At 40.1% G+C, this 26,405-nt stretch overlaps 1 protein-coding gene across 2 annotated transcripts in view; it reads left to right on the forward strand.

Annotated features, from left to right (window-relative positions):
• The window catches only part of ADTRP (androgen dependent TFPI regulating protein), a 54,491-nt gene that overhangs the window by 14,599 nt on the left and 13,487 nt on the right, over positions 1–26,405 (forward strand). For both annotated transcript variants that reach the window (XM_089682162.1, XM_089682163.1), the window contains exon 4: positions 26,242–26,357. In XM_089682162.1, coding sequence (XP_089538288.1) covers positions 26,242–26,357 — 116 coding nt within the window. The remainder of the gene's footprint in view (positions 1–26,241; positions 26,358–26,405) is intronic.

The following is a 26,405-nucleotide window of genomic DNA, read 5'->3' on the forward strand; positions in this document are numbered from 1 at the left end:
TTTAATTCCCGGAATTAAAAAAAGTGTGAAAAAAGATTGTGTGAAACTCATTAACAAGTCCTGTATTCATGTCCTGGTGTTTTGTGTGTCCTGTGGATCAATAAAGACACACTATATTCATCTATCCTCCAGTGTGCGGCTGACCCTTATTCCTATTGCATCGGTTGTAGGGGCAAGCCAGAGCCTGCAACTGTTGTGGATTGATGTGGATTGTTTGCCTGAGCGGTATACCTTTTGTTCTTTGTAGCTCTTATATACACAGGACCAGTGGGTCAGTCAGTCCCAAAGATCCCGCCAAAGACCCAGGAACAGAGTTGACCCTAACCCTCCTGTCTGGGGCAACACCTAACTACCTAAATTGTAGCCCACTTTCATAGGCTGCAGGCATTCCGGGAATTAAACTGTCATACCTATATATATATATATGAGAGAGAGCGAGATACCAACATTCTGTTACAAAATAAAAATGTAGTCTCAGTTTTTGCCACTTTTTTTGGTAATTTTTTATTTATTTATTTCAGGTATTAAAGGAATATGCTGGTATTGAGAGGGTTAAAACATGGAGCTTGGTAATGATGCATTAGATACAATGCATACAGATCATACACAGAGGAAGGAGGTAGCGAAGGGGTTAATGGACAGATTGCAGAGTGGGAAGATGGAGATGAAAGGGTACATGTGTATATTTGCAGGGTAAGGGAGGTGAAGGGTTATTATGCAGGTCACTTAGAGACACCATGGAGATCAGTAGTGCAGGCGAGGAGGGGAAAGAAAGGGTTAAACTTTATATGCAGCTACTGCAGCCATGATTGTACTGTGTTTGAATGAGTCATGTATTCATTAGTTCCTATTTCTTCCCTTTCTTCCATTGAAAGGGGAAGAGGAGAGTTCACTGATGTAAATACACACACAGGCTTTCAGTGAGAAAGTAAGGTGTTCTGATAACGAAACATGTTGGGGCGGGGCCTTGGATGCCATCAGTATGCTATATGTCTATACAGGAAGTGGGGTACTTGTTTTACTGGCAGTTTATCAGCAGTTTGTTTTTTTGCTCTATCTGTGGGTGTGTTGCTGTGCACCTGATAATGCGAAGTTTTATTAATTTGGTGGATCGGAAATAAAGGTTTTATTTTAAGGTAACTAAAGCTAATAAACATTAAGGAGTATTTTTTTTTAGTGACACTATACCTTGGGGGAGTAGAGAGCGGAGGATGTTATTGGCAGACAGATGTCAATTAAAGGGACCATACTGGATCTGAGCAGAGAGAAGAGACGAGAGAGACTATATTTAATGTGGACAATATTTATTCATTTCGTTTTCACGTGTTTGGTTTTGTTCTAAGTTGTAATAGTGCTACATGTCTTTATTTTTGTATTGTAGTGGTTTGAGGTTGCTGGCCTTGTTTCAACTTGGGGAGCCCCATTTAGTGCTAGGAAGTCTATGTGGAGGACAACCAGACCTTCAGAGTGTGTGTGTGCGGGGGGGGGGGGGGCACCAAGTATAAGTTGCTTCTGACTGGCTTCCTTCTTGATGGTGACAAAAATGGACTATTCCTGTACAATGTGTGCGGGAAAAGAGATGTGACCAACACATGTGCAGGGAAACTTCAATCCTTATTAGCTCTAGCACCACCCAGGATACATTTTACCAGGATTGGATGCTGTTTTGGGAGTATAGATACACTGTTCCCTCATTCTGCAAACTCAGTGGTGCTGGTGTTTGTTAGATTCTTATGACCTTTCCAGAAATAGAAGGTCTGGGAGATGTCAAATCTAAATTTATTGTGAGTAGAATTATAAGTGAATGAAAGAAGGGGTGAAACGATAAATGTTTTGATAATATGCTACGGTTTTAATGAGTATGTTTGTATAACTTGTTTATCTGAAAAATTCATAAATATTTAAATAAAAAAAAATAAGTGAAAGAAGAAAAATCTCTCAGATGGAGACAGAGACAGAACTATAAACCAATGTCCTGACACCTCCCACTCCATCTCTGTCTCAAACAAAAAAAGTTGCCACTGAAGCTTCTCCTTTAGACTTTGCGTTCATGTTATTGCTGAAGCCCAGACATGACATTTCCCGCTAGTAAACTCTGTGCAAAAAAAAAAAACTGATCCCCTGCAAACTAATGCCATAATGTGCTAGTATGCATCGCATGCTAGCACATTATGAAAGTCTTACCTTAAAGCAAAGCCCTCCAGTGGCGCGCTTCCATCTTCAGCTCTGATCCCCCCCCTTTTCCAGAACATAGCTATAGTTTCAGAGGCGCCTTGAGTCAACAAGGGTCTGGGTCTTCATAGGACCGGTTATCTCCCCTTAGGCCAGAGATCTGGGTGGGCCTGCTAGCAATCAGCTCCTACAGTTTATCACTTTCTGGAGTTAATTGGAAGTGACCTATCGTAAAACTATGCCAAAATCTTTCAGTTCTGTCACTTTTGGTTTGTAGGGCAATTAAAGCACTAGGGGCGATCTTTCGTAGACCTCTGCCCAATTTACAACTTAACAAAATCCACTCAAAATTCATAAAATCAAACAGGACCAAAACACATTAATAATAAGAATATATCTGAATGAGGAACAGAGGCGTAGCTTGAAGCTTGTGGGCCCCGATGCAAAAATTGACCTGGGGCCCCCCGCTACCTTCTAACGTGCGCCAAGATATGATAGCTGTATGGGGTCAGGTGTTATCTAGGAGTGAGGGGAGTGCATAGAGTCTGGTGTTATCTAGGAGTGGAGGCCTAGGGGATCTGTTGTTATCTAGGATTGGGGGTTAGGGTGGTCTGGTGTTACCTAGGGACAGAGGGGTTTATGGGGTCTTGTTTTGTCCAGGAGTGAGGGATACAGGGGGTCTGGTATTATCTAAGAGTGGAGGTTTAGAGGGTCTGGTGTTATCTATGAGTGGGGAATACAGGGGGTCTGGCATTATATAGGAGTAGGGGACACAGCAGTTCTGGTGTTACCTGGGATATGGGAGTCTAGGGATCTGGTGTTATCTAAGAATAGGGCTACAGGGGTTTTGGTATTATCTTCTAGTAGGGTGGTACAGGAAGTCTGATGTTATCTGGTACTTTGGATAAAGGAGAAGGAATTAAATTATCTGGAATAGAAGGAGAACATTTTTGGGATTAAGGAGGTCTAGTTGTATGAAGGGGTGCACAGGTGGTGATCAGGTATACTGACTGATGGCAATATGTAAAAAAAAAAAAAAAATACATTTTTTAAAATATATATATTTTTTTAAACTTTTTGAAAAAATTTTTTTACTATTTTTTTTATCCCGTCATCAGAGTAGCTCTGTGTCACCATAGTGACATTGTACTACTCTGGTGGAGGGTTTATCAGGTTTTTTTTTTTACACTGTAATTGCTTATATAGTGAAGATCACTGTACATGGGATAGATTTTGCTGTCATGAATGGGTTTCCCATTCATGAACAGCTTGCGTTTGATTGTGATCTTTGAAAGGCTAATCTTATCACATGGAATGAACAGGTACCATGTGATTGCTGTGGGCCAATCACAGATCACAACAGTAAGCAAGCTGTTCTTGAATGGACAGCCATTCATGACAGATTGTTTGTTTACAATGTTATGATGTGATCATAGGGATCACATGATCCCTAGTTACCTGTAATGGTGATCTGCTGTGTCCGGTGGACACATCTGTCACAGGAGGCAAGCGTGCTGCGTACTCCTAAACAGGAGCAGGCTCAATCACATATACATATATAAGCGATTGAGCCTGCACATGTCGCCCTGGTTGAATAGAGCTTAGGGGATGCAAAGTAAACAGAAATCTCCTTTATAGGACACAGACAGAAAAAAAACAAACCTGAGAGGGGTTTTTCCCATTTCCTATATATTTCAAAGCTGAAATAAAATGTTGTGAATTTGCATATCTAATAAAGGGTATCATTTAAACGCCAAACGTTCTACATTGATCAATGGCTAGCAGTTCAGCATTCTTGTATTTCAGGGAAAAAATGAAGCTCTTCTTTTTTCTCGCAGTGGGAAACTGTGGAAAGATTTAAGAGCCCTCAGGGGATTTACCTTGCACAGGAGAACAGAGAACTATTTGAAGTCTTGGTCCTCAGTGATTTATCACGTGAGGTAGATTTGTTGCTAGGATATGTGCTATCATAGAAGTGATAGGTATCTTTAGTGGTTCCTCCTCTCAGAATCAGTCCCTTTCAGCAGTGTAGATCACGGTTAAGTGCTGACACTTCAAAAAGCACTCTGCTATCCTGTAAAATGACAGTGATTTCCCCTCTGTAGACAGTAGTACTCCAGAAAAGAATGACACCAATTTACTGACCTCAATTGTTTATTCACACACTGGTGCAATCAGCAAAACTCCATCAGCACAGTACCACTGTGGTATCCCATGGGGGGCTAGAGTGCCCATCCAAACTTGGCTGGATTATTTTGTGTATTCACAACAGCTTGGTTCCTTTAAAAGATTAAAGCGGAACTCCAGCCAAAAGGGGTAGTTGTGCTTTAAGGCTTCCTATTTTTCACATTTGGCATTCTTTTTGGGAGGGGGGGGGGGTGTTTACCTGATTTTGTCATTGGTGTCAGTGGGAGGAATAGTGCCTCATCATTGGTGTCAGTAGGAGGAATAGTGCCCCATCATTTGTGTCAGTGTGGGAGGAATAGTGCCCCATCATTGGTGTCATTGTGGAAATAATAGTGCCCCATCATTGGTGTCAGTGGGAGGAATAGTGCCCCATCATTGGTGTCAGTGGGAGGAATAGTGCACCATCATTGGTGTCAGTGGGAGGAATAGTACCCCATCATTAGTTTCAGTGGAAGGAATAGTGCACCATCATTGGTGTCATTGGGAGGAATAGTGCCCCATCATTGGTGTCAGTGGAAGGAATAGTGCCCCATCATTGTTGTCAGTTGGATAATTAGTGCCCCATCATTGGTGTCAGTGAGAGGAATAGTGCCCCATCATTGGGGTCAGTGAGAGGAATAGTTGCCCATCATTAGTGTCAGTGGGAGGAATAGTGCCCCATCATTGGTGTCAGTGGAAGGAATAGTGCCCCATCATTGTTGTCAGTTGGATAATTAGTGCCCCATCATTGGTGTCAGTGAGAGGAATAGTGCCCCATCATTGGGGTCAGTGAGAGGAATAGTTGCCCATCATTAGTGTCAGTGTGGGAAGAATATTTATTTATTTATTTCAGGTATTTGTATAGCGCCATCAATTTACGCAGCACTTTATATATATATTGTACATTCACATCAGTCCCTAACCCTCAAGGGGTGTACAATCTAAGGTCCCTAACTTACATTCATACATACACATACTAGGGCCAGTTTAGACAGGATTCAATTAACATACCAGCATGTCTTTGGAGTGTGGGAGAAAACCAGAGTACCCGGAGGAAACCCACGCAGGTACAGGGAGAACATGCAAACTCCAGGCAGGTGGTGCTGTGGCTGGAATTCGAACCAACAACCCTAGTACTGCCAGGCGGAAGTGCTAACCATTTAGCCACTGTACTGCCCCATCATTGGTGCTAGCCTGGGAGGAATTATTCCCCATGGTTGGTGTCAGTGAGAGGAATAGTGCCCCATCATTGGTGTCAGTGGGAGGAATAGTGTCCCAAGGTTGTTTTCAGTGGGAGGAATGGTGCCCCACCGTTGTTGTCAGTGGGAGGAATGGTGCCCCACCGTTGTTGTCAGTGGGAGAAATAGAGCCCCAACATTGTTGTCAGTGGGAGGAATAGTGTCCCAATGTTGTTGTCAGTGGGAGGAATAGAGCCCCAACATTGTTGTCAGTGGGAGTTATAGTGCCCCACCTCTGTTGTCAGTGGGAGGAATAGTGTCCCAATGTTGTTGTCAGTGAGAGGAATAGTGCCCCAACGTTGTTGTCAGGGGGAGGAATAGTGTCCCAATGATGTTGTCAGTGGGAGGAATAGAGCCCCAACATTGTTGTCAGTGGGAGTTATAGTGCCCCATCGTTGTTGTCAGTGGGAGGAATAGTGTCCCAATGTTGTTGTCAGTGAGAGGAATAGTGCCCCAATGTTGTTGTCAGTGAGAGGAATAGTGCCCCATCGTTGTTGTCAGTGGGAGGAATAGTGTCCCAACGTTGTTGTTAGTGGGAGGAATAGTGTCCCAACGTTGTTGTTAGTGGGAGGAATAGTGCCCCATCGTTGTTGTCAGTGGGAGGAATAGTGTCCCAACGTTGTTGTCAGTGGGAGGAATAGTGTACCAACGTTGTCAGTGGGAGGAATAGTGTACCAACGTTGTTGTCAGTGGGAGGAATAGTGTCCCAACGTTGTTGTCAGTGGGAGGAATAGTGTCCCAACGTTGTTCTTAGTGGAAGGAATAGTGTCCCAACGTTGTTGTTAGTGGGAGGAATAGTGCCCCATCGTTGTTGTCAGTGGGAGGAATAGTGTCCCAACGTTGTTGTCAGTGGGAGGAATAGTGTACCAACATTGTCAGTGGGAGGAATAGTGTCCCAACGTTGTTGTTAGTGGGAGGAATAGTGTCCCAACGTTGTTGTCAGTGGGAGGAATAGTGTCCCAACGTTGTTGTTAGTGGGAGGAATAGTGTCCCAACGTTGTTGTTAGTGGGAGGAATAGTGCCCCATCGTTGTTGTCAGTGGGAGGAATAGTGTCCCAACGTTGTTGTCAGTGGGAGGAATAGTGTACCAACGTTGTCAGTGGGAGGAATAGTGTACCAACGTTGTTGTCAGTGGGAGGAATAGTGTCCCAACGTTGTTGTCAGTGGAAGGAATAGTGCCCCAACGTTGTTGTCAGTGGGAGGAATAGTGTCCCAATGTTGTTGTCAGTGGGAGGAATAGTGTCCCAATGTTGTTGTCAGTGGGAGGAATAGTGCCCTACCATTGTTCTCAGTGGGAGGAATAGTGTCCCAATGTTGTTGTCAGTGGGAGGAATAGTGTACCAACGTTGTTGTCAGTGGGAGGAATAGTGCCCCATCGTTGTTGTCAGTGGGAGGAATAGTGCCCCATCGTTGTTGTCACTGGGAGGAATAGTGCCCCATCGTTGTTGTCAGTGGGAGGAATAGTGTCCCAACGTTGTTGTCAGTGGGAGGAATAGTGTCCCAATGTTGTTGTCAGTGGGAGGAATAGTGTCCCAATGTTGTTGTCAGTGGGAGGAATAGAGCCCCATCGTTGTTGTCAGTGGGAGGAATAGTGTCCCAATGTTGTTGTCAGTGGGAGGAATAGTGTCCCAATGTTGTTGTCAGTGGGAGGAATAGTGCCCTACCATTGTTCTCAGTGGGAGGAATAGTGTCCCAACGTTTTTTGTTAGTGGGAGGAATAGTGCCCCCAATGTTGTTGTCAGTGGGAGGAATAGTGTTCCAACATTGTTGTCAGTGGGAGGAATAGTGCCCTACCGTTGTTGTCAGTGGGAGGAATAGTGTCCCAACGTTGTTGTCAGTGGGAGGAATAGTGACCCACCATTGTTGTCTGATTGGCTCTGTGCTGATCACATGCACTCTCCCAAGGAAAAAAAAAAAACCTCTTTAGCAATACACACCAAACTGAGCATGTGCAGAGTTTCGCCACGCGATATGTCTTATCAGGAGATAACAAGGGGACACTGGAAGAAAGAACAGAGAAGACAGGATCAAACAGCATTTTTATACAGTGCAGATGATTAACCCCTTTTTTTCCACTTAATATAACAAGCATGTTTTACTGCATATACAGACTGATTTTACTTTAATGAATTGTTCCAAAATTAAACACATTTTTTGTTCTGCACTTGTCTAACAGCAACTCTCATAGATGTATGATTTAGGTATGGTGTGCCCAGAAGTAGCCAAACTGCTGATTATCTGTCTGTGGCAGGGTGAATGTCCCTCTCAAGCTGGGGAAGTGCTGGGATGTCTTTTTTCTTCTCTCCTGCTAGGCAGACCTGTGAAAGTACAGAATTTGAGCCTGGGACCACTCAGGATAGAGCAGCGGTGTGAGAGACTTGCAGAAGTAGATGGTAGCTGAGCATGGTTTTTTTTGAGTTACAGTTCAGAAAGGCAGAATTAGGATTTTCACCAAGTGCAATGTCCAGCACATAGAGTTTCCTGCAGATCATAGAGCTGCATTTGAAACCGTTGCTCCAGCAAGTGATCAGCTATTCAGTACCATTTGTTCTCCATCTCTTCCTACATAAGAAGAGAGCAGATTTATGTATTCCTTAATAGACTCTGATAGCCACTGCTTCTTAGAATGTTCTTCCAGAACCTGCATTTTATATGTATGCGATTGTAGCAGAAAGCAATAACATTGCTGTTTATGTGAACCTGCTCTGGGTTTGCATCTACCCTCAGTTATTAGCGTACTGTGGGTCTATGTAAAATAACAGTGCCTGATATTTCTTTGCACGTACATGTGGCTGTATAAATGGACTAATGCACTACTGGCCGAGTCCTGGAAAGGCCACAGGGTGTAAACAGTCACCAATGAAAAATTGCCAAGTACTTGCTTCAGATATCGGTGCAAGATTACAAAGTGATTTATTTGTTTAATATGAGCTCTAATGGGCCCCAACATTGCCAGCTGTGGACATTTACTTATGTTTTGTGTATCTTTTTTTCACTGGCCAATTTGACAAAAGTAGAGACTATTTTTAAATTGTTAGTTGTAGTTAGGTTTGCGTCTCCTTTACCATTCACACTGCTGTCCTAATTTATGAGATGTATGTCTGTAAGTGTTGTTTGTATTTACCAATTTAACTCTTCATGTAGGTCTGCATTGGGTTGTTTAGTCACTAAATGGTTCCCTCTTACACCTTGTGCACACCATTACTTTTTATGCACATGTTCTGCAAGGACTCAAAAAAACTAATTGTTCTCTATGTGTCCTGTTCACACCACAACACTAGTATCATGTGCAGATATTTTCTGCGCAGGAATGTGCAACATGTTAAAAACTCATTGAAACGCACATGAAAACTGATGTAAAGTCGTGTTTCAGTAAGTGCAATATGCTCGGCAGTTTTCATTAGTTTTTCTTCACGTATGGTGCGAATAAGGCCTTAGAGTTGCAGTCCAATTTAAAAAATAAGCTGGTGTTTCAGTGCATTCTGGGTACCATTCAGGGTGTCACCACACAGAAGATAGGAGAACTCTGCAATCAAAACCAGTGACTCTTACAAGAGTAGGCTACATGACTTTAAAATTGACAATTTACATATTGCTTGAGGAAAACCAGAGTCTTTATTGTAGCCAACAGTATCAGTAGACTCCACACCATCCCAACTTGCCAGGCTAATATCTTTTATAACTGTCCCCCAAGTGTAGTTAAAAATTCTGGCTGTAATATTCACCTTTAACCCTTTCGCTGCCAGGCCATGTGCTCCACTTTTAGACCAGTTTTGCAATTTTGCTTTTTTTCCCCCTTATAGCTTCCAGAGTTTGTAAAAGACCCCCCAAACCATATATTTTCTGACAGCACATGACCAGTAGAATAAAAAAAGAAGGTGCTACTAATTTTTACAGCCCTCTGACACAGCAAATTTGACAAAATTCCAGCTAAATTCCTACTAAATATAAAAGCTTAACCTGTATTGAGTTAATAAATAACACATATTCATCAATTTTAATTTGCGCCTTTTTGCGAAATGGTGAAAAAGATACGTACACAAAAATTGCTCTAAAAATCTGGAGGTTTTCATTTTTCACTCACAGCTTTCAGAGTTTGTAAAAGACCAAATCATATATTTTCTGAAAGCACATGACCAGTAGAAAAAGAAGATGCTATTACTTTTTAGGCACCACATTAGTTGTGCGAATGTTTATCAAATCACTATTTTCACTAACAAAACACTAAACATGACATAACTTGCAAAATTCCTTCTAAATTCCTACTAAAGCCTCGTTCAATGGGGTGTACTAAAGTGAACATCCATGGAGGGCCATGTTTAACCGCATGGGGATGCAGAAGTGTTTTGTGCATCCCTGTGCAGGCAGTCCTAGTCATGTCAACTTGGACACAGCAGCTGCAAGGACAGATCTGACATCCGTGTGGGTGTAGATTCATGGCCCCAATTACAGACAGTGTGAGTTCAGGGACATACACCCACACAGATGTGAAGTTGGGAGCAGTGGCTGTCTTGATGCAGCCGCTGCGTTCCAATTTATATGGATGGGACTGCCTGCACAGGAATGCATGGAACACCCATGTAATCATGTGCAGCCACTGTGTCTCAATTGATACCAATGGGACTGCCTGCATGGGGATGCATCGAACACCTGTGCATTCCTGTGCATCTAAACATGGCCTTGATGTAGCATGCCCCATGTGAACAAGGCCTTAGACCTTGTTTAGATTTGCAATTGGGGGTGGCAAAAATGTGCAGTTGAGTTGCATTTTTGCCATCTGCCAAATGTCCCCCTTAAGCTTCAATTGGCAGTGGACAAGGTGCTGATGCTGTCATGCTTTGTGCCCATGGCAAAGGTGACCCAACATGTAGTGATGCCATCCACCATGCACTACACATTCATGTCAACAGGGCAGCATTTGTAGGTAAAATGGGGTAAAACAGGCCGCGAGGAGGCATCATATCGGTTCTTTACTGCCTGACAGTAGCTACTGGAGCGTGGATCGAGCTTCAGAGGCAAGGGAGATATAGACGCATGTCTAAATCTAACCTTTCTATGTTTTTATTTTTATTGATATTTTTTTTTACAACTTACTTTTTTTTGTAGAGATACATTTTTTGTACTTTTTTTTTTCTTTGGTCGGGGGGGTTCTTTGGGGTCTACACAGACCTTTAATGTCTATTTTTTTAAAACAGAGAAAGGGAATGAAGGTAGTCCTTTTCTCTGCAGCTTGGGCTGCACTGTAGATGAATGGATAGGAGTCTGTATAGACTCCTATACATTCATAAAATAAAACATAGTACTCACTGTTTACTATGTTTCATTCACAAACTGACAGATTGTAGATATGTGTCAGCGATTAGTGAATACAGAAGCAATGTGTACTGATTGCTGTCTGTATTCTTTCAGGGAAGGAAGAGGGATGGTAAACACATGTTTACCAGCCCCCCCACTCTCCATGCTGACATCTGTCAGCTGGGAGGGGGAGGAGGGCGAGTCAGCTAGCAGCTGCAGGAAAGGGGCACCCAGACATCAGGGAGGTGGGGGAGCACTGAAGGGGAGGTTGGAGCAGTGGGGGGTATCTATTTTAGGAAAAGGACCCCCCTGTGGCTGCCCTGCAGCACCAAAAGCCAGAAGTAAGGCAGAAGAGGGAAGCCTACAGCTGCAGGGCAGCCACAAGGGGATCGGGGTTTGGGGGAACAATTGGTGCTGGGGGGAAGGGAATCAGAGCAGGCAGGGTAAGATAGAATAATGGAGAGTTATAGTGGGGGTTTGGGGCAATAGAGCCGTCAGAGGGTTCAGGGGCGGTAGACATAGGGCAAAGAAGCAGCAGCAGGGGGGGGTGTCATATTTTAGGTAAATGGCTCTGATCCGTGGCTTCTCAGCAACTGGTCAGAGCTATCAGTTTGTTCAGCAGCATCTTCTGAACAATTCTGCTATAATGTAAGTTCATGGTCACGCTTATACCTGAGGCGTAATGTAGGCCCGTACAGTGTGTCGGACCAGGCCAGCTAGAAGCAGTACTGTAGGTTCGTACGTCATACGGACCTGGCAGTGAAAGGGTTAATTCAGAGCTGTCACCTTCACTATTTCCTCTTGGCCTTAAGATTTCCTCAGTCTTTTGGTTTATTGCCCAGCATTACTCAATGCAGGGCCTAAGGGTGATGCCTCCTGGGAGGGTGTTACCATGAAGTCACACACATGGTGTACTGGTCCAGAGAGTGGCACTGACATCAACACATCAGCATTGTTTTCTGCAGCAGTAAGGAATTTCCAGCTCAGAGAAGAGGCAAAGATAAATATCACCCTGTGTCATCATACAGCAAGCCTGAAAACATCAAAAAAGGAAAGTATTTAAAAAAAAAAACCCTTAAAACACACATGCACATACAGTAGACCACAAGAGGTGGATGGGAATGAGGGCATGGTTGGACTTGCAGTTTTGAGTATTACCGAGACACAACTAGAAATCCCATTTTTGTACCCATAGCTTTACACATTTATCTGCTATAGCCTACATTTTAGCAGTCTTAAATATATTTGTATTTCATCTCAGTCATAGATATTATAAATTCCAGTATATCATATTTAGAACGGCAAGGTATCTCTTTAAGGCTAAACATAGATATTCCTTTGTTTCCTTTTATACTTCAATAGTCCAAGCAGAAATATACATCTGATACTCAGTGCCCCAAGCAAAGATCATTTGTGCAACAATTGTTCAAGATCCAGAAAAACATTAGTGTTTCCCAATTGTAAAGCACTGTAGCTGTATTTATTCTAATTTTTGCAGAATATAGTACATTGCATAGCTTTGCCACTCTAGCATATTTATACCCTTTAATGTCTCTTATTGTATGTTCCAATTGCAGACTATATGGAATACAAATTAAATACAGTTCCTTCTTGCAATTCTACATTTTGTAACTTTGGTCTGCACATACAGTACAACCTTCTATATTCAGCATTAACCAACATAAAAGCATAAAATGTTCAAACCTTATCCCACATTCCTTATGTATTGCTGTTATTTGATAGTTTATATTCCACCTTCCAGAACAAGAAAAGGTACTAACAGTCTTTGGATTCAGTTGGTTTCTGCTTGCCTCAATAGCTAGTACAGTGCAGGGAAAAGTCCCAGCCAAAATACAATATTTTCTCTTCACCATCTTCACCATACTCTCAGTTATTAGAACTGCTGCATTGTACATATTATGTAGTCTCCATGTGACACAGTGTTATTATAGGGTTGCAGTGTGGAGGGCCCAGACTTCCCTGGAACTGAGGTCCAGACTTCTATGATTCATGTTCCTTTGATACTGGAAATCAACTTGTCAGACTTTGAGTAATACACAAATTAGCATGTCAATATTATCAGTATAGAGCAAAATCAAGCACTCAGTGTAAATTTTATTGTGTGGGCAATGGATAAGGGACCCTGAAACTTCATGGAGAAGGGGCTTTTAGCACAAGCTGTCACAGCCGGGTGCCCACACTAAAGATTCCGGCGCCGGGGAGAGAAGATGGTGAGGACATCGCTGGACTGAGGAGCAGGTTATGCTTCACAGAAAAGCTGAGCGGCCAGCCCGGTATTCTAACATGGCGGCGGCGGAAATACCAGGATGGCTGCTTCATATTCACTCCATAAGACGCACAGACATTTCCCCCCATTTTTGTTGGGGGGGGGAAGTGCGTCCTACGGAGCGCAAAATATGGTATTTATAAAGCAGTGAAGGTGGTTTTCTCCAAATATTCACTGCAGGTGTATATTCCTGGTGCACATACTTTAAAGTAGAACTTTACCCATAACAATGTGATAAACAATAATGCAAGGAAAATACATTGCACATTAAGGCTACTTTCACACCTATATGCGTTTTTACTGTGTTTTTTTTACCAGGATATGTGATTCAAGAATGCACTAAAAATACAGGGTGCGTTTTTTAAATGTTTTTGCCACATTTTCCATTGATTTCAATGGGGAGGTGTGTTTTTCCTTTTTTTTTTTTTTCCGCACCAAACCTACACCAAGAATGCAGCAAGCAGGATTTTGAAAACTGCACCTGACCTGTTAGTGGATCAATGTGAAGAGTTCCACAGGAATACATGGTCACACATTTTTCTTCCACTTTTTTAAAAGCAAAAACAGAAGAAAAACGGATCAGTGTGAAAGCAACCTAATTACCAAAATTAGTGTGTGCTGTAAATTGCCTCCAGCATTGTTCCTGTTTCTTCTTGCTGGAGGATGCCAATTTGTTGAAGCCGAAAGACCTGAGCAGCATTCAAATTTTAGGCTGTCAGCACATTGGCCTCTACCAATTTGGCATAGTGCCTAAAAATAAAGAGCGACTGAGCATGTGCAGGGGGAGACAGTGTTTTACTATATTTTAAATAGTATAGGCACTTATTTTTTATATTTTACAGAGCTATACTTGCAAAAAGGGGGCCAGCCTGAAGTGATCTAGCAGGACTTAATTTTCTGACTAAAGTTCCATTTTAATTTGCATGGAATAATTTACCATCTGTGAATGTTTGGTGAATGCCCCATTCACTGCTATATAAATAAGCCCTAGAGGTGATAAAATATATATTCATAAATGTATGTACATGTGTTATTGTGGAAACCTTGGGGATGCTAAGACATGAAGGGTGCATAGTAAGAAGATTGGGTCCAGGTCCGCAATTCGTACTGCAGTCCCGGTAGATTGAACACTGGTGTTTGCCTTCTTTTGTACACCGGTAGCCAGCACATTTCAATAACTTACAGATGCTAATCGCATGCAAAGTACAAACTGGAGTAAAACTGCAAAGGCTTCTTATAAATAACAAAACTGTGATATATATATTTTTTTGTACATTTTAAAGAGTGTAAGGCTGTGTCTTTTGTAAATGTCTCCTACTGCATTTATTTTAACAGACAAATAATGGAGGTTATTTAGAATGTAGACGCTTCAAGTAAATGCACATATCATATTCACTTCAGTCTATTAAATTCCTCCACATTAGATAAAATGTGCCACATTTTCAGAATTTGCTGTTTAATGGAGAGTGCTTGTGTCTATCTTTTAAATAAATATCTATTACCCAGACAAGTGGGACTGCATTTGATACAGCTATATCTCCATATTGTGACATTCAGAAAAATCTATTCAACTGAATAAGAGCTACTGTGCTGATGTGATAAGGCTTAAATTAGTAAGACCTTACATAACTAAGAGAGAGAGAAGAAATGTCATTGATATTTAGACCGTTGCAGTCCATCATTATGTTAACATTTCTTGAAAAAACTAAATACCGGAGGTAATTTACTTAGGGTGTTTACACCTTTGCAGCCAAAGTGGGATACTACCTACTTTATATTTGTCATATGTCCCCATTCACAAAGCAAAACTTAGAAAAATGTTTTTAAAAATTGCAGCTCACTTTTTGTAGATGATCTTTGATGATAGATGATTCTACTTAGTTTTCTTAACCCTGTTCGTACTGTGCAGGTAGATATCGTCTCATCAGTTGTACTAGATTTGAACAATGTGGGGTTGATTTACTAAAGGCAATTTGACTGTGCACTTTGCAAAGTGCAGTTGCGCCAGAGCTTAGTAAATGAGGTGAAGCTTCACTTTGCAAAGAATACCCAATCACCTGCAAGGAAAATTAAAAAAACACATTTTTTGTTTGCATCTGATTGGAGAATGGAAGTCAGAAAAGCTTCTGTTCATTTAGTAAGCTCTGGAGCAGCTGTTCTTGCAGAGTGCAACTGCACTTTGCAAAGTACACAGTACATTTGCGTTTAGTAAATCAACCCCTCTCTGTTTTAACCACTTGCCTGCCAGGCACTTATACCCCCTTCCTGCCCAGGCCAATTTTCAGCTTTCAGCGCTGTTGCACTTCGAGTGACAATTGTGTGGTCGTGCAACACTGTACCCATATGAAATTTTTATCATTTTTTTCACACAAATAGAGCTTTCTGTAGGTGGTATTTAATTGCCGCTGGGTGTTTTATTTTTTGCGCTATAAACAAAAAAATAGCAAACATTTTTAAACAATTTTTCTTTGTTTCTATTATAAAATTTTGCAAACAGGTCATTTTTCTCCTTCACTGATGTGCGTTGATGAGGCTGCACTGATTGGCAGCACTGATAGGCAGCACTAACGGGCACTGATGGGGACTGATAGGCAGCACTGATGAGCTGGCACTGATATGCAACAATGATGGGCACTGATAGGCGGTACTGATGGGCACTGATAGGCAGTACTGATGGGCACTGATAGGCGGCACTAATAGGCGGCACTGATGAGTTAGCACTGATATGCAACAATGATGGACACTGATAACGTGTTTTCTCAAATTTGACTGCAAAAGTAGAAATACACTCCTGTGACTGAGCCTACCAGGTGTATTGAGAAAAAATGTATATACTGTATTTACTGAATTTGTGCAAAGTTTTATCTACTTTAACAATGAAAGTGGGGACATTTTAAGACAAAATCACAATATCTGGTCATATCCACTTTGTATTTCTGTCTTTGAGCTTAAGAATAGTAAGAGCACATCGTGGATGTGCATTGTGACATATGCATCCATTAATTTCCTATGGCATCTAAATATATATCTATGCAACAAATTATGCATGTGACCCTTTTTTCAACACACTACCATGTAATGCAGATGTCTACTGTTCTATATGTTGTGATGTGTGCCTTTTTTGATGCATGAATATTCAATGATTGACTGCGCCCACAAAACACATGAACAAAGCACGCCAATGTTCTTGGCAAAGCACACATGTATGCGTGAATGCATGCTTGAACTTAGGCAACTCACGACTATTCACTGAGCTTAGCAGATAAGGTGAAGCTTTGTTTACATCAGTCTATCAATCATGTCCTAGCAAAACAGCTTGCTGTTCTTATCCAGTGACAGCTTTCATTTAAAGTGGATTTAAATGTGCTGGATCACTTTTACAGCACTCGGAAGAAGGCCCCCCTGCACTCACTACTTATGGTCTCTCCCATTCCACCAGGGAGCCCAGGACCACTTAGCTGATCATATCTATCTCTATCTGACTGGCTGCCTTGTAGGGCAGAGGAGGGCTCAGGGGTCTAATAGACCCCTAATCTCTCCATAAAAGTAACTCTCACTGTCCAAAGCTATCACAAGGGGCTTATTCACCAATGGAATTAAAAAATGAAAAAATAAGATAAAAAAAAATAAAAAAGTGTAAAAAAATGTAAAAAAAATGTTTTTCTTCGAAAAGCTGTCAGTCTACATTGGATGGCTGGCAGGCTGACAAGATTCTGTTACAATAGAAAGTAACAGGTTGTGAATTTTAAAGATTAATCCTTTCAGAATGCCTATAGCTACCAATATAAACGAGGACTTGTTTTAAAGTGCTGCTGCCTGCTATATAAACATTTTAGTGTGCATAATCTAGCCACAGGGTAACTTTATGTAGTGCTATATCCGTAGGAGCCAACTGTTAGATAGATCCCTAAGGTCTTTTCCCGTCTTCTGCCCCACAGCCAGGCACTCAATCACAATCACTCTTTGGCTCAAAAACCATTCTAGGGGTTTTCTTTTTGCTTTTATTTTGGAGTAACTGGGATAGGGTTGAAGGAATTGAGCAGGATACGTCACAAAGAAAACTATGTACAGGTTGAGGACAATAAACTCCTTTCTGAAAAGCTAAAGCGGAAGGCCTTGCAATAGCAAACTGTGGACTTGACTTTGTAGTAGAAGCAGTTAAAAGCAGACTTCTTTCTTTAGAGCAATCAGAGTAGAAAGAAAGAGATAGACTAAGCTCTTCAGGACACCAGCCAATGTCCCCAATGTCCCCCTTGGCCAAACACATAGCTGACTCTCTAGCACAAAAGGGTTGGCAGCAGCCCAACAGTCTCTAAGATCTCTCACAGCAGTCTGTACTCACAAATGTCCAGGGAACATTGGTTGCCTCCTTCCAACATCCATGTGACACCTTTCTCCTGTGATGCTAGACTACATCTTCAGGTGACAGACCCTCAGTCAGACCTCTGTAGCTTCAGTATCTAGGCCCTCAGGTTGCCCACCTGAGGCCTCATGAACAGCAAGCACATGGCAGCACTGCCCAGAGGACAGCAAGCCCACCAGGCTGGACTTCGCCACTGCAGGCTCAGAGTATTTATACAGACTTCCAGCAGACTTGAGGGCCATCCTCCCTGGGATTGGCAAGGGCTGTATAAATATTCATTCTGCAATTTGCATTGCTCCACACCTATATTCCTGAGGATTATACTGCTCTATAGAAAGCAGAGGAAGCAGGAAATCCAGCAGCCGCTGAAATAGTGAGCAGAACTAACTAACCACATGCAGCTTATTACAATAAGAACAACTATATTTACCTAATACAACAATTACAGCCACACTGGCTACAGTGAGACAACCCAAGTTTACCAAGAAAACAAACATACAGCTTCATTGAACACAGTGAACCAGCACTAAATCTAACTATTCTTAGCACCTATCTAAGAGGGTGCTACATTTAGGTAGAGGGAAAGCTTTGCAGTAGAGGATTCAGAAAGCAGACCCACCAACTTCACATCCTGGATCTCAAAACACAGGGTAGATATCTCTGTGATCCATTGAGAAGACTGAACATTGCTTTATGGAAAGTAGGAAACACACCGGTGCACTAATTTTCGTATAGCTTGTGCTACTGATTTCAAGAACCCTGGGTGGGGTTGCACAGAAGAGGAAATCTGATGCACTTGTAGATTTTTCCACCTTGTGGTGCCTTCTATTACCGCTCTTACCACTGAAGTGTATGTTTCTGCTAAGGTTGATTTAGGTCATTAGAGAGTGTAGCTTTAATACCACACTGTGATGCCCATACAAGAAATGGAAAGAAGGGAGAGCCTCACGAGGACAGCAAAACATGGACAGTAATAAAAAAAAAAAAAAACATTGTTAGAGGTTATAACCATTTACCACTCTACTAACATGTACTTAGGCTGTGTCTGTCTCCTAATTGGATAGATTTCCAATTACTTATTGTCCTGGTAGGAAGTGAAGAAAATAAGGGAACAGACAACAATAAAAACTTGACAGAGGATCTATTCATGTCCCATTCTATTCCACATTAAATAATAAGTAGAAACAGTGAAGTGGCGAGCGACCAGTTATGATTATTTAAGTGTTGATATTTCCTCCTGCGCTTATATGGATGTTCCTAAATGCAAGCTGCTCCCACCCAACCTGACCTAATTGGTATGTGCAAATAAATATAAATAAATTGGTGAAGCGCCATACAATAAATATATTAAATATATATATATAATTAAATATAAGCAAATACATATAATAATACCCACAAAAAGTGATCTGATCCAGTCAGCATCCCATCAGTTTCCAGTGACGTGGTGATGCACTTCCGGGCATGGGCGCCATATTGGTACACCCAACAAAACCCATGCAGTACACCCATAGCATGAGGTTTAGATGCTCTTTACTGATGGAACAAATGTGAGTGGGCAATTGGTTTTTTATGTATTATTGAGTAATAAACGTTATTGCACCATGGAGGATCTTTTTTCTTTTTTACTAATATGATCCTGAGTGGGGAGTGAGCTGTATTGTGGTACCTGTACCTGGAGGGAACCTGAGAGAAGTAAGTGGTATTGCTGAAGGGAGCTTATGCGGCATCTTTCTCCTGTGAGAAGATAGTATCTACAAGGATCGGAGTGTGATCCTGTAAAGCGAGCTGGCCCTTTTGGTCTAGGTTTGGATGTGAGGGGGCATTTCTGCTATTTGAGGATATCTCACAAGTGTGAAGAACACCTATTCATTTCATTACTTGCATGAATTGTGTGATTTGTGTTTGAAGATCACAGTTATATGTTTTATGTTTATTGGACATTATTTGTGATTGATTTTGTGATTGATTTGCATTTGAGATATTTTTTGGGGTTTTTTTTTGCAAGTGGGTTTTGTTTTTGTATTCATTAGGTTTGGCACCAATCACTATTATTGATTGTTTTTCCCCTTCACCATTTTACAGCACATTATCCTTTATTTCGGAATTAGTCCCACTTTGAGGGACGGGGGGGGGGGGGGTTGGCTTTATTATTATTGAGTCACTCAAGGAGTGTGTATTGAAATAGGTTTATTCGTGTATTTTCACTAAGTTTGCACTTTATTTCACTGATGGAATCCTGACTGGATCAGAGCACTTTTTGTGGGTATTATTACTGTATATGTATTTGCTCATATTTAATTATATATATTTTTTAATATATTTATTGTATAGCGCTTCACCAATTTATTTATATTTATTTGCAGATATGATTATTGCACCACATCCCTTAAAATTGCAAATATTCAATAGAGAAGTTAAAAAGTTATATAATTTTTATTTAGTACTTTTGCAAAAAACACAACAAGAAAGGAAAAAATACAGAAACATAAAAACAATTTCAGTTCTAAGATTACAATTGAGATTCAAACTTGGCTATGTAATTGTAGTTACTCCCTACATGTTTCGTCCTCACGGGCTTCTTCAGGGGTGATATTTGTGAAGAAATTTCTACCACCGAGGCAGTCTAAAGGTATATCAAAGAAAAATTGTTCAATTACCAAACAACTTAATATATCCAATACATAGTATTTAATCAAATATATATACATATATATGGGACTCAATGGCTCACCCTGGATGTGAAAACTCAGGGAGCTAGGAGAAAATGACCTAAAAAAAATCTTAATTGGCCTACACGTCCAAAACAGTTGTAGAGGATATAATGGGCATCACATATCATCTAGGCATAATAGGATAGACAAAAAAGAAGTTAATTAAATTTAACCGAAGATATGAAAAGATCATGATTCACTAGGTTAAGGTTAACTTTGGGCAATTTTACCTGTTAAATGCTTTAGAAGGATATATAGGTATAAACAGGGGCGGACTGACAATTTGGAAACTCGGGCACTGCCCGAGGGCCCGGGGTCAGTAGGGGGCCCCATGAGATGCCCCTGGTACCTTTTTCATAGGCTTTTTTGAGTTTGGGCAAGGACACAGGGGCCCCATGTTCCCCTATTGCCCGGGGGCCCCATGAGTTGTCAGTCCGCCCCTGGGTATAACCTAACAAATATCTATTTGACCTATACATCCACAACCATAGGAGAGGAAACAATGGACTTCAAACATCCATCTAGACATAATAGGCTAGACAAAGAGATCAGAAACTAATTTTATTTCAAAAAAGAAATCAAGAGATGTTAATTAACAAAAATTAACTTAATCGATTTTACCTGTTGAAAAATGCAGAGAATTATAAAAGTATATTCTGTCCAAAGGTCTAATTGGCCTATAATGTCCAGAAAAGGTTGAAGAATATAATAGGCATCAAATATCCATTTAAGCATAACAGGATACAGTTGGAAAATATAATGGGCATCAGATATCCATATACGTATAACGGAATAAACATAGGGGAATGAAAAAATTTATTTAATTTGAAAAAGGAATATAAGGAAAGGGTTATAGGTTAATGGAGGGTTAAGGTTAACAGTTAGCAGAAAGACCATTTTTAAATTTCCCACCCTCTTTTATATCCTCCACGCTTGCCGACATATGATGTCATCGGCCGGGTGCGGACGTCCGAGATACAACTGGGCATGTGCAAAGGCTCTACTGCACATGTGCAAACCAGTAATAGACTACTGCAATGAAAGGCTGACAGGACATAGCTCATTAAGGGAGGGAGCAAGCCAGGTGAAACTTCAGCAAAGCTGGCTTGATTAGACCAGACCCCAATTCTACTGCCATCTTGTGGCTGAAAAGGAAAATTACGGCAAAAGAAGTTTTATAAAGAATTGATCAACAAAAAAACATGAATAACTAAACTAACTAACTAGTTATTCATGTTTTTGTTGATCCCCACATTTCCCTTGCTACTTGAATTGCACTATTTAACAGGTAAAATCGGTTTAGTTAACTTTAACCCTTCATTAACCTATAACCCTTTCCTTATATTCCTTTTTGGAATTAAATACATTTTTTGATTCCCCTATGTTTATTCCGTTATACCTAGATGGATATCTGATGCCCATTATATTTTCCAACCTTATCCTGTTACGCTTAGATGGATATTTGATGCCCATTATATTCTTCAACCTTGTTTGGACATTATAGGCCAATTAGACCTTTAGACAGAATATACTTTTATATTTCTCTTCAATTTTCAACAGGTAAAATCGCTTAAGTTAATTTTTATTAACTAACATCTCTTGATTTCTTTTTTGAAATAAAATTAGTTTCTGATCTCTTTGTCTATCCTATTATGTCTAGATGGATGTTTGATGTCCATTGTTTCCTCTCCTATGGTTGTGGATGTATAGGTCAAATAGATCTTTGTTAGGTTATACCTATATATCCTTCTAAAGCATTTAACAGGTAAAATTGCCCAAAGGTAACCTTAACCTAGTGAATTATGATCTCTTCAAATCTTCCGTTAAATTTAATCAACTTCTTTTTTGTCTATCCTCTTATGCCTAGATGATATTTGATGCCCATTATATCCTCTAAAACTGTTTTGGACATGTAAGCCATTTTCTCCTAGCTCCGTGAGCTTTCACATCCAGGGTGAGCCATTGAGTCCCATATATATGTATATATATTTGATTAAATACTCTGTATTGGATATATTAAAGTTGTTTGGTAATTGAACAATTTTCCTCTGATATACCTTTAGACTGCCTCGGCGGTAGAAATTTCTTTAAAAAAAATCACCCCTGAAGAAGCCCGTGAGGGCGAAACTACAGTGGAGTAACTACAATTACACAACCAAGTTTGAATCTCAGTTGTATTCTTAGAACTGAAATTGTTTTTATGTTTCTGTATTTTTTCCTTTCTTGTGTTTTTTACAAAAATAAGAAATAAAAATTATATAACTTTTTAATATGTTTGGTATTCATATTCATTCACTCTGAAAGTTCCATCTTCTCTATTAAATATTAAATAATAAGTCTTGCTTGGAGTTGGGCAATAAAGTTTAGGTATGTTTTTTTTTTCAGTTACATTTGTCCAAATTAGACCAATGTACAGTAAGTAGGCACATCTCACACTTGATGGATCCCTGTGTAAGTGTTAGAGATTCTGTAAATAGCCCTACAAAACAGACAGTGCACATGCGTTTATCTGCTGCTTCACTGCAAACAGAAAACAGGAACTTTATTAAAAGAAAAGACATAGAGTTTAACCATAGAAGTAGCTACAAACTTATAAACATTGCCATCTACTGGTTGAAGAGTATATCTCTACTTAAAGTATAAATGAAAGCAAAACATTTTTTTAAGTTTTGTATAGAGTGGAGAGTAATTAGAACGTGTATTAAGTTTCCACTCTTGTCTGTGCCCCTGGATTCACCCTCTCTATTTGTTCTGTTTACCATTATCATTGAAAGTAAAGGAAAAAGAAACCCCACATTTTGGGTTGTCCCCAGAAAAATAATAGAGGGGAAATTTTCCAATTGAGGCCCTAGTTCTGGTGACCTTGGGATTCCAAAGGAATTTCCTAATTTTGCAGAGATTTTCTCACTTGCTGTTTTCGCTATGGGACAGGGAAATCTCCCCAATGGGACACAGATGGCAAAAAATAAATTGGCAGGGGCTATATCCTCCCCCCCTTACTCTATCCAAAATGAAAAAAAAAAAAAACGTTTTGCCTATAGTTTTACTTTAATACTGATGCTGATGTAGTTGTTGCACAACAATACATGAGCATTGCATTCCAAGTAAGCTGTAAATCACTATAGTAGTTGCTGTTACTAAAGTGATATCAGCACTGTGCATTTCTGCATTGTAAACATTGCTGCTGTTAAGAGGATACTTTGTATTTTTTTCAATCAATACAAGGAGTTCTCTGGATGTATAAGATGGAGAGGTAGGGCTGTGAAATCATATTCTGCACCTTGTCTAATTACAGAATGCTTTGCATTCATTGAGAAAAATGCAAGGCATTCACTGAATGGTGGCCATGCTGAGCAAGCAACCTCCTGTTGTTACAATGCAGAAGGGCAGGCTTTGGCACAGGATCCAGAAGACCACAGTGCTCCGTATACTAATGGCAACTACTACAGTGAGTTTTCAGGTTATACAAGGTCTGTTATAAAATATGCATACTTACATTGGTTAAAGCTGGTTCAATGTAACTTTACAAGAAAAACCATCTAAACCTCAGCTTTAACGTAAAAATGATTAACATCCACTTTAATTTCTAGTCCTTCTGTTTTTTTTTAACATGGAACACTTACCCCACTGCAATTTAGTATTACCATTATACCAACCACTTTAATTTCTACTCCTCCTGCTATTTTATTTTATTAATTATATCTTTTATTACATTTTATTTCAATACATAGACCATCATAATATAATTTATCAAAAACACGTTCAATCCAAATAACTTTTCTATACCCATCCCTCCCTTATCCCTTCCCCCCATGAATTTACCCCTGTCCACATCTTTCCATCTCTTTCCTTCTTTGTATACCAATCTATATCTAAAACCCTGTTTTCTCTCTTTACTTTTCCACTCTATGATTATTCAGTTTAATTCTCCAACTCTACTACTGGGGTACCAGTCACTTCAAGGCATTTTTCAGGTGTCTTAAAATCTTACCACCTACTCCATTTCTTTCTAAATTTTTCCATTTTATCTTCATCCATATGGTATAACTCCTCCATCTTATTTATATACTCGATCCTATCTATCCAGTCTCTCAATGTTGGAGGCTCTTGTACCTGCCAGAATTTGGGGATTAAACCTTTTGCTGCACTAATTAGATGATATAATATACTATTTTTATATTGTTTCACTGACATCTCTGTCCTAAAAAATAGGCACACCCATGGATCCTTCTGGATAGTTATCCCCAAAATCTCCTGTATATATTGAATTATATCTTGCCAAAATACCTGTATTTTTGGACAGTCCCACCATATATGTGCCATTGTCCCCCTCTCCCCACATCCCCTCCAAAACAGTGGTGAAATATCTACTCGTTGTTTATTTGCCACACTCGGTGTACAATACCATCTGGTTAAACATTTATAATTCATTTCAACTGTGTTCATATTCATCACCCTGTGCAGTAGCCTCCCTAGCGGTCTGATTATGTCCATATTTCTGTGCTCAAAGCGGTACATTTTTTTGCATGGAAATATGTATTTTTTTTACTGTAGGCCTGTAAGTTTTAGGAATAACTCACTGAAATCTGTCCAAACAAGAGTCTAGTAAACATTCCGGGTATGTTAAAATTTGAAACACAAAATCATAAATTATAATTTAATAAATAATCATAAAAAATAATAATATAATAATAATAAATGTAATTAAATAATATAATCAAATCAAAAACACTGAAATTTGAAATATAGCGCCAAGTTCACACATCACTGAGCAAAGTCGCAAAATCGTTTTCAGTGTCTGATGATGAATTTCCCCACGAATCATTATCACTCAATTCTGCAAGTAGTTCTGATTTACTATCGCTGTTATCTAGCTGGTCTAAAACCGCTTTTGACCTAAAGGGACGCTTTTTGGACGCCATGGATGTTTCTCAGTTTCCAGGCAGAAAGAACAGTAAAAATGCAGGCAGGGGACAAGACAAAGCACTCGGGACAAAATGTATGTGAAATGGGTTGATACAGTAATGTTTTACTATGTGATTTTAGTGTATTTAGTGAATGTCACTTTTACAACTTTCAAATTTCCCGCCAGTTCCATCCCCGTACGTCCTGAAGTCGCAGGGAACGGAACCCGGAAGACAGATTCCGGCATCGGCCGGAGGATATTGCCAGGGACACTGCAGGAGGGACATCGCGGGAGCGCAGGACAAGGTAAGTGCAGAAGAGATCCCGGAGCAGCGCTGCAAGGTATTTTCAAGTGTAGCTCGGGATTACCGCTTTTGGTGTTGAAACTTTACCCCGAGCTACACTCGGGAATACCTCCAGGGAGGTTAACTTAAACATTTTATTCTTCTGTTGCCCATTCATTTTTTGTACCCAATTCTCTTTCCCATTTCTCTAAGAATAATGGAGGTTCAGATCCCATCAATTCATAAGGATCTTATATATCCTAGAGGTTACATGGTCCTCCTGCTATTTTAACATGGAACATTTACCCCAGTGCAACTTTGTATTTCCATTACACGGTCCACTTTGTTTTCTAGTCCTCCTGCTATTTTAATATGGAACACTTAGCCCAATGCAACTTAATATTTCCATTAGACCGTCCACTCTATTTTCTAGTCCTCCTGCTATTTTAGCATGGAACACTTACCCCAATGAAGCTTAGTATTCCGATTACACCAATTACTTTCATTTCTAGTCCTCATTTTTTTTTTAACATGGAACACTTACTCCAATGCAGCTTAATATTCCCATTACACATTTTGTAGAAATACATCTTTATCTTTCATGTTTCTTCAACATTATGCTAAAAGAATCCAATCTAGGTTCAAAATTTGCATACCAGTGTTATAATTTTCTGCGCACTATCTTCATAAATCATTTATTTTAAGCTCATATTTGAATAGTGAACATCATAGCATATTTTTAGAGTATATTTTAAAATATCCAATTGAATAACAATCCATCTGATGCAACACAAATGTGATTTTGTTTGTTTTCCAGCACACAGCTGTGTTCCCTATTGCTGTCTTGGAAATTGTAACATCACCACATCACTATCCTCCAAAGAGAAAGGGACTCACTCTCTTGGGGATTTGCTCAGTAGCGTATCTAAGCTGGCAAGTAAAAAGAATACAGAATACTTACACAATTTGTTTTCCTTTGAG

The sequence above is a fragment of the Staurois parvus genome, unplaced genomic scaffold (genome assembly GCF_062004578.1).
Source record: "Staurois parvus isolate SC_StPar_1 unplaced genomic scaffold, SC_StPar_1.0 ptg000287l, whole genome shotgun sequence".
Lineage (NCBI taxonomy): Eukaryota > Metazoa > Chordata > Amphibia > Anura > Ranidae > Staurois > Staurois parvus.